Raw genomic sequence first — 10,000 nt, 5'->3', positions numbered from 1 at the left:
CTGTAAGTAAGACACCATATTTCCTCGTTTGCTGAAAAGGTTTGGGCACCTACATGCCATAAGCAAAACATTTTTTTCAATGATTTAATAGTTTAATCTAATTCATATAAAATGCCCGTTATACTCTTGGCTGGCAGTAAGTACAAGTAAATGATGGGGATGCAGGCAGCCTACCGTATGTAGGCCAAACCCATAAATCAATACAGTACATTATACACATGGACAGGCAGGGTTCCCCCATGGCATTCCTCCTTCCTTATATCCTCCCAGAGGTGGAAAGTAAGTAAGTAACTAAGTTACATTTACTCAAGTAGGCCTACTGTACTCCATTTTTCAATACTTTGCAGTACTCCACTACTTCTCAGAGTCAGATATTGTACTTTTTACTCCACAACAATCATTTGACAGCTTAAGTTACAGATTCAGATTATTATTCGTTGCTGTCGGGCAGGACGTTCCAGGAACCTCTATTCTCCATATCTTTACTTTTCATGTTTTTTTTTGTTGTAAATTAATGCCTTATTTTGTCACACTACGGTGTCACACAAAAGTAGCGAAAATAGCCTATATACAAGCTCAGAATGTGTCCCATCATAGTTTTCAGCTTTTCTTGCTATTTTTACATTTTGAATCCTGAAAGGTATTTGGACATATGAGATCAACCAATTAAACTCTATAGTTTATACTTTGGCTATTTAAAAAGAAACAGAAAAAGAACAATTGTAGTACTTTTACTTTGGTACTGTTTTGATGGCATTACTTTTGTACTTTGACCCAAGGAAAAAAATGCATACAGACTTTTACTTTAAATATCTATTGCAACTTTTACTTAAAGGAGTAAGTTCACCCATAAATGATTTATTTTCTAACAATTACACATCCCATGAAGCCTTGAATTCATGGAGATTTTTTTGTTTTTGTCGCATTCCTAAGCCAATAATTTCAGGACCGACGGAGAGAGTAGGAGACTGACCGATGACCGGGTCATCAAATTATTGGCTCAGGAATGCGACAAAAAATAAGAAAATCTCTTCAGAGTGTGTACAGTAATTGATAGAAAATAATAAATTGTTTGGGTGAACTACTCCTTTAAAAGGATCCCTAGCTAATAATCCTTATATGCCTTAATACATTATAATTGTATGGAACTAAAAACTAAAAACCAACTTAATACTTCATAAGGTTAATATGAGGATCAAAACAATATTTTAAATATGTGTTTATTAGCACATATTCCATACATTCCATACATTCCATACGGCTGGACCACACATGGACAAATGACATCGTCAACTTGCGACAGGCATTGTCCCCGTGTAAAAGAAAGAAAAGATCTGAGTCGGCTATTTCTTCCTCCACTGCCTCCTCCCTCCTGACATAATCCATAACTCCTACACCTACAGTATGATCCATTCATTCTACCTCCTTCACCCCTGCGTCGCTACCCAATCTAATTTTCCTCCATTCTCTCTATAGGTTCACCCGCCCACAAATCCAATACGATACAAAGCAATCAGCTGCCCATGTTAACCCCCCTTGTGTCAAAAGGAAATCCTCCATCCTGGTCCTCCACACAGCTCTGGGGATCAACTAACTAACCTGTCCCAATGTACAGTACACAGTCCTCCCATGGCTATAATATATGAGCCCATAAAGAGCCTTTGTGTTCCTATTTACAAATGCAGATCTGCTGTTGACAAATGGGCATGGTTTCACTGTTGCAACATGAGTTATGTTAAAACAGCCGGGAAACCCGAGGGTATACCCCCCCCCCCCCCCCCCCCCCCACACACACACACACACACACACACACACACACACACACACACACACACACACACACACACACACACACACACACACACACACACACACACACACACACACACACACGTTTGTACTGAAAAATGTCTAGGCCTTTTTTACCCAAACGCTATAAATGAAGCATAGCGTTAGTTCATGCAGATATACTTGTGATTATGTATATCTGCTTTGTTTAGAGTCTGGCATAGGCTCAAATACTCGTGATTATCATGTATATCTGCTAATTCAAACTAATATGTCAATGTACTGCTTATTGTTGACATTGTATCCATATGGGGATTTGCTTAGCATTCCCTGAATATATGCTTAGCAGGCTGCTTCGACAAAATTCAGGGAATACTTTAACGCCAAGCTTAACTGTATTCCATTTGTTGCAATAAATGGTTAAATCTACTTTGACGTGAGTGTTTCCAACCCTAACCCCTAATCGTAACCTCTAAATACCTAAATCCAGCCTGAATCATTTCCTATTTGTAAGCCTATAGCCCCCCAAAATGTCTTTTAACCATAAAACAAAAAAATACATTATGTGAGGACCAGGGAAATTGTCCTCACAATGTCTACTTCTCAAATTCTACTATGCTAGTGGGACATTTGGTAGTATAGTAAGTATAGTAATACAAGTACACACACAGACACACACAGACACACGCACGCACGCACGCACGCACGCACGCACGCACACACACACACACACACACACACACACACACACACACACACACACACACACACACACACACACACACACACACACACACACACACACACACACACACACACACACACACACACACACACACACACACACACACACACACACACAGGGAACCTCATATTGCTCCTAGCTGTATACTCCCATAAAGAACATTCCAGTGGACAGGCTATTAACCTAGCTGTGTATATTAGGCGATAAATCAGCCCACATGGCAATGAGACAAATATGTTGGGTGTTAGGGTTGCTGTGTAGCCTGTATGCTCCTCAGGGCATTATAGTTCACACATAGAAGACACATAAATACATGTGAACTTGGGCCCCATGGCAACATATAAATATTGATAACACAAATAACAATCAATATTGATTCATTATTATATCTTTTCATTCTGTAGTGTACTAGTGAGCAATTTAACCTCAAGATCAAGAATCAAGAAGGATTTTTATTGTCAAGTACAAGCAGCGAAATGTTGGTGGAACTGGAACTGTGCTAACATAATATGATGTAGATATGGGTCAAAATACTGGATGTAATAGAAATTATGGCTAGGGTTAGCGTTCGTCTTAGATCGTTTGTCTTTATTTTCCTCACTGTAGGCCTGTATTTGTTGACCAGAGTCCCCCATAGGTCTATACTTATACGCCCCTCCTTTTTCCCCTCTACACCAAATATCTTCACCGAAAACAGCAGCTCTACAAGCTCGTTGCAACACGCTGTGACGCTTGTTGATTGCTATTTTTTTTAATACCAAATGTTCGCCCCCAGAATTGGGTTATTCAAAAGCAAAAGTAAATGAAATCCAGACAACATTGTGAACGTTTTCTACTGAGAGGAGGCTATATATCCTACAATCAGGACAAGACTTAAGAATAACACTGCAGGTAACGGGAACGCTCGCCCAAAACACGCTTGCCCTCATTGTTTCCGCAGACCGCTGGCCCCCAGTGGTTCTTATATTCTTGTATTTGGTTTACTGAGGATTTTAGGATTAGGAATACGTTTAGGATTTAGGAATCGTTTGGGGTTAAGTTTAGGAATAAGGTTAGGTTTTGGCACCGTTGAGAAGCGAAGAGAGAAAACAAAGTCCACCGAACGTAGCGAAGCAGGCTGGATCCCAGGCTACCGTTTTAATGGGGTTAGGTTTAGGAATAAGGTTAGGTTTTGGCACCGTTTTACTGGGGTTAAGTTTAGGAATAAGGTTAGGTTTTGGCACCGTTTTACTGGGGTTAAGTCTAGGAATATAAGGTTAGGTTTTGGCACCGTTTTACTGGGGTTAAGTTTAGGAATAAGGTTAGGTTTTGGCACCGTTTTACTGGGGTTAAGTTTAGGAATAAGGTTAGGTTTTGGCACCGTTTTACTGGGGTTAAGTTTAGGAATAAGGTTAGGTTTAGGCATAGTTTTACTGAAGTTACGTCCAGGAATACCTGGTGGCGACCGTTCCGAGGTCGCAGGATTTGACCCAGGGCGAGCGTGTTTTGGGGGTGAGCGATGAGCGTTCTTGTATTCATACTGCACCATGGTGCAGTCCAAGAAAGGGCCAGAACCACACATTTGTGATGTTTTGGTGATAAACTGCTGGCTTCTTCCATTCTAATCTGGAGAGGACATGAAACGAAGCTCCTTCCTTTTTTTCCTCTTTTTAAAAAAGAACACTGGCCTGATAATCGGCAATAAGTGGATCAATACCATCAGCTGTCTCGAGAAGGCTGTCTGGGCCATTGCCCCCCCCCATCCCCCCACCTCCTTTTGGGCCAAACACCGGAAGCCCAGTGAGCTGAGAGTGCCACATTATACAGCTGCTAATATGTGTCTATGAGGGGAATCCGATCACCCAACATGCATTACTGTGGTGCTTAACCCATTAAGACCTGAGGCCGATTCTACTAAATGTCTTCTAAATCCTAACAGTTTTCTGAAAAACTTATGTTTCTACGTATATCAGTGGTTCTCAAACCTTTTCATGTCAAGGACCCCCAAAATTATATGTATTTGGCTGCGGATCCCCATCTCAAAATATTTTGTTCCAGGGACCCCCAGAAGCAAAGATTTGAGTTAAAAATGTAACGCTTTAAAATAATATATATATTCAAAAGATTTGCTAAAAAAATCTAGATTTAAAAAAATTGCAGATCTACAAGCTAATGGTTAATGTAGTTAAAATCTAAGATGACACAGATGCTATCCCGGTTTTAATGGGTTAAAACCCACAAAGGTGGAGCAGTCGCGCTGTGGAGCGTTGTGAGCTTGGCTATTTTCCCGCAACGAGACATGATTGACTATAAATCAGGCTTAAATGTGTGTGCACTAAATAGGGGAATGGGGGGACCAAAGCAAAATGTGTTAATATCAAAGTATCTAAATCAGTTAAAAAAATTGCAACGCATCGCATTGTGAGCTTGTAGATCAGCTATTTTCGGAAATATTTGGAAAAATCTTGAAATATTTTGAAAAGAATGTAACAACAGAATTCCTCTCTAAAGGCACAAAATATTTCAAATGGAGACAGACAAATAGATATCAATTTGGGTTTACTTGACAAGAAAATGTCAAGTCCTCGGTGCTGCGGTTCTCCGCTTCCTGGATCTCCATGTTGTCAGATTTACTGAGAGTGGATCCGCTGCCATTACTCCTTCCGCTTTTCTTCAGATCATCGGCTGAGTCGTCCTTGCTGGGGATGTCCAGGCACCATTCCTGCTCCTCGCCCTCCTTCTCCCTGTGGTAGAAGTAGTTGAAGTTGGAGACGATGAAAGGCACGGGCAGGGCGATGGTCAGCACGCCGGCGATGGCACAAAGAGAGCCCACTATCTTTCCCCCGATGGTGGTGGGGACCATATCGCCATAGCCCACAGTAGTCATGGTGACGACAGCCCACCAAAAGGCCTCTGGGATGCTTCTGAACTGGGAATCTGATTCATGTGCCTCTGCGAAATAGACGGCGCTGGAGAAGAGGATGGCTCCTATGAAGAGGAAGCAGATGAACATGCCCAGCTCGCGCATGCTGGCCTTGAAAGTCTGTCCCAGGATCTGGAGACCCGTGGAGTGACGCGAGAGCTTGAAGATACGGAACACCCGGACCAGACGGATGGCACGGAGGATACGGCCCGCCTGGGCATCCTCTGGTCTCTTCGCCAATTCCATGCCCAGCATGATGAAGTAGGGTATGATGGCCACGATATCGATGATGTTCATGATGTTGCCGAAAAACACGGCTTTGCTGGGACAGGCAAAGAACCGGACGAGGAACTCAAACGAGAACCAGATGATGCAGAGGGTCTCCAAGATGAAGAATGGATCAGTGAAATAGGTGTAGGTGGTATAGTTGCCGACTGTGTATACTTTGTTCACAAAGTCTTTTCGGAAGACAGGCAGTGTCTCCAGACAGAAGCTGACGATAGAGATGAGTATGACCATAACGGAGAAGATGGCGATGATATGAGCAGGACCCGAGCTGTCTGAGTATTCAAAGAGAAGCCACACCTGTTTCTGGAACTCATTCTCTGGCAGTAGCCGCTCTTTTTTCGTCTTCTTTATGAAGCCCTCATCCTCTCTGAAGATCTCGATAGCCTCGTCGCCCAGCTCATAAAACCGGATCTCCTCAGTGAATATGTCTAGGGTCACGTTAACTGGCTGGTATAACCTCCCTCCCGACTGGTAGTAATACAGAATAGCATCAAAACTTGGCCGGTTCCGGTCGAAAAAGTACTCGTTCCTGAGAGAATCAAAGTACCTCATTCTCTTCTTGGGGTCCCCCAGCAGGGTCTCTGGGAACTGGGAGAGGGTCTTGAGCTGGGTCTCGAAGCGTAAGCCAGAGATGTTGATGACCACCCTCTCGCAGCACCCGCGGTCCGGTTCTGGATCGTACTGGTCGTGAGGCTGGCCCGGATGCGCTGCTGCCTCATCCACAGGGTCGCCCGTGGCGACGGTAATAGTGTAGGGCGATGGAACCTGCAGCTTTCAGACAGGGTGGTGCCACCCCTGGGCACCAGGAGATAAGGCCTTCACACAGTTACTGTCCGTCGTACAGACAGAATTGCCTCTGATGTGTGTAAAATCTTTGCATTTTAATACCCTTGCACTGAAAAGCCTTGCAAACATTAAAACGTGTAAGGCTGCCTGTCATACACAAGTAGGAAAATATGCACAGATCAATATAGGGTTCAGATCAACGTGTGTTGTGACACGTTGTGACGGCTGAGCATGTATATCTATTTTGTCCAAATATTCACCCCTGAATAGGGAGGCTAAGATTCATGTGGTTAAACGGCAAGGTTTAAGCACACAAACAACACATTGTTCCACTGGATACTGTCATACAGACTTTGCTCCCCAACATTGCTCTGGCATATATATCCATAAGTGACGTCATACAGTGAGGCCATCTGACGTGTGTCTAACGGAAGACAGGGGTAGGCAACAGTTCAAAAGAAATCTTAGTGACAATACCACATGCATTGTCTGTCTACTACAACACACAACCTGCTGTATATAAAGTAGAATATACTGTGAAGTTGTTAACATGATAAAATGCTGTTGGTGTATTATGTTACAGGGAAATTGGCATACCAGGGAAAAAAAGGAGCGCTTGTTTTTACCACCCACCCAGGCAATTCTGTAGAACCAACACTAGAGGGCAATGCAAGCCACACGCATGCACATGCGTGTGTGCGCACGCGTGTGCGTGTGTGCATGCACACACATGCACACACACACACACACGCACACATGTGTGTCGTCGTGGATAGTAACCCATGAAAAAATCTATTCTCTCCCTATCGGTTTACAACTCGGACGGCGCTGATTCGACTAGCAGTGCATCGGCCGGTCGGCGCGGGCACTCGCGCCTGGAGGCGCTCGGGCGTATCACGTCTGCGTGTGAACGCGTGTTCAGCGTTCCCCTAGCGTAGCTTCCTGGTTGCTATGTGGGGGGAACAACAAAAGCCAGGTCCGCCTCGCATCAAAGCCCCACCTCGCGCCTCCTCCTCCTCGCGCCGCCTCGTATCAAAGCCCCGCCTCGCGCCTCCTCCTCCTCGTGAGCCTCGCGTAAAAAACCCTGTATCGAAAAGCCCCGCCTCGCGCCGAAGCCCCGCGCCTAAAAGCGAGCACTCCTTTTTCAATTTCCCTGGAATGCCAATTTCCCTGTGACATATATATACTATACCAAAATTATATGCACATACGCTGATGTTCTCTCATTTTTTGGTGCTATTTTTGCACTTTCTTTTTTAAATCTTTTTACGGTTTTATCATTATTACTGTTGTTATTATCTATGCTGCTGCATTGTCTGAAGGAAGCCAAACTAAAATACGTTTTACTCTCATGTACCTGTACACAAGATGTAACAATAAAGTACAACCTTGAACCTTGAACCTTGAACAAATTCAAAAAATCTATATTTTTCAAAAATAGAAGATCTACAAGCTCGTAGCACTGCACAAAGTGACGCGTTAGGAGCTTAAAATAAAAAAAATAATGGTTAAAGTGGTTAAAATCTGAAATGACACAGATGCTTTCCCGGTTTTAATGGGTTAAAGCCCACAGAGGTGGAGCGTTGTGAGCTTTGGCAATTTTCCCGCAACGAGACATGATGTGCAGCCGAGTATAAATCAGGCTTAAATGATGTGTGCACTAAAGAGGGGAGTGGGGGGTCCCCAGCCACATTTGTTAATATCATAGTATCAAAATCAGTTTAAAAGCTCGCAACGCATCGCATTGTGAGCTTGTAGATCAGCTATTTTTGAAAATGTTTTGAAAAATCTTGAAAGATTTCGAATCATTTTGAAAAAAAAAGTTCAACAAAAGAGTTCCTCTCTTAAGGCACAAAATATTTCAAATGGGGACACGCGGCCACATACATATCAATTTCAAACATGAAAATGTTTGAGAACCACCGATTTAAAATAGAATATGAAAGGCAATTTTTCCACCTGACCCCCAGAGAGTGTTATTGTTTTTCCTTGTCCCCACTCTGTCTTATAAACATGGAGGCTCTCTGTACTTTCTCTCCTACTTCTCCCCTTGTGGTCGTCGACCTTAGCCTGCCCCTCCCCTGTGTGTATAAATAAACCACTTTGCTTTCTGAGTAAACTGCATTGAAAGCATATGATTCACTTAGGACACGGTATCATGGAAGTAAGAGGGGACGGGCTGATGCTGTCGTCAGACATGCCGTACTGTCCCTCTCGTTAATGGACATGAGAACCACCGACAGGCAGCAGAAAGGCCTATCTATATCTTGGTGTTTTCATCACTTTATGGCCCTGGTTCTCAGCCTGTGGGCCGGGGCCCACTGATGGGCCGTGAGGGTATAGGCTCTATGCACAGCAGCCATATTGGAAAGAAATTGGGCCTCTTCCTTACTTCCTTCACAGGTGTTACCAATGATTCTAATGAAGGCACTGTTCTATTTAGTGTGGCACAGTGGTTCTCAAACATTTTAATTTCAAGGACCCCCATAACTCTGAGAGTGTACAAATGAAACCATTTGTACACTCTCAGAGTTACACACCCGTAAGGTGCCATTTGGAAACCGCCCTCAAGGAACCATGAGGGTCCCTGAATCACACTTTAAGAACCACAGGTGTAGCAGAGTGTCTCCAGTGAGCCAACATGCACAATATCAGCACCCTGTCCCTGACTCTGTTTGACTGGAACAGAGCCTTCATTAGTATCATTGGTAACACCTGTGAAGGAGAAGAGGCCCAATTTCTTTCCGATATGGCTGCTGTGCATAGAGCCTATTGCAAGCAATAGCCCCAAACAATTGGCAAAAAAACATTTTCATGTGAAACCACTAAATAGGAACTTAGTTCCACTGTTCCAAGCTGGAACACTAATCGATTGATTGATCATTGAAATTAACATGCTCACAATTATTTCAATCTTTTGCCTCAATTACGATTAATCTGATTAATAGCAGATCACAATGCATCGTGATGCAACACGTTGTGAGCGCGTAGAGGCAATTTTTTTTTACTTTACTGGAGTATTTCCAGTGCGTTTACTTTTACTCCATTACTCCATCTCAGAGGCAAATATTGTACTTTTAGAACTTCAGTCCGATATACATTTCGGCCATTTGAAAATAGCCGATTTACAAGCTCAAAATGTGTCGTGAGCTTGTAGATCTGCTATTTCAAAAGATTTTTTTACATTTCATATATTTGAAAACATTGCATAATGAGTACTTTCTACTTTTGGTACTTTAAGTACATTTTGATACCAATACTTTTGTACTTTTACTGAAGTAAATTTTGAATTCCAGACTTTTACTTGTAAAAGAGTATCTCTACATTGCGGTATTGATACTTTTACTTACGTAAGAAATGTGAGTACTTTTCCCACCACTGCATAATGGCTTGTATTTTGAAATAAAGAGAAGCTCTGCTGTCATCTGTCCTATATACTACTGAGCCTCTTTGCACTCAATGTGAAGCCTAACAATTCATTATTGTTGAAT

General features: G+C 42.9%; 1 protein-coding gene across 1 annotated transcript in view; it reads right to left on the bottom strand.

The window, feature by feature from the left end:
- The window catches only part of LOC308096372 (potassium voltage-gated channel subfamily A member 2-like), a gene marked incomplete at both ends in the record, with an annotated part of 40,575 nt that overhangs the window by 25,293 nt on the left and 5,282 nt on the right, over positions 1-10,000 (bottom strand). The window contains one exon of the mRNA XM_080443796.1: positions 5,076-6,494. Coding sequence (XP_080299922.1) covers positions 5,076-6,494 — 1,419 coding nt within the window. The remainder of the gene's footprint in view (positions 1-5,075; positions 6,495-10,000) is intronic.

The sequence above is a fragment of the Gymnoscopelus braueri genome (assembly GCF_963280865.1).
Source record: "Gymnoscopelus braueri genome assembly, chromosome: 12".
Taxonomy (NCBI): domain Eukaryota; kingdom Metazoa; phylum Chordata; class Actinopteri; order Myctophiformes; family Myctophidae; genus Gymnoscopelus; species Gymnoscopelus braueri.
The sequence above is the reverse complement of the archived record's forward strand: the minus strand, read 5'-3'. Positions and strand labels throughout refer to the sequence as shown.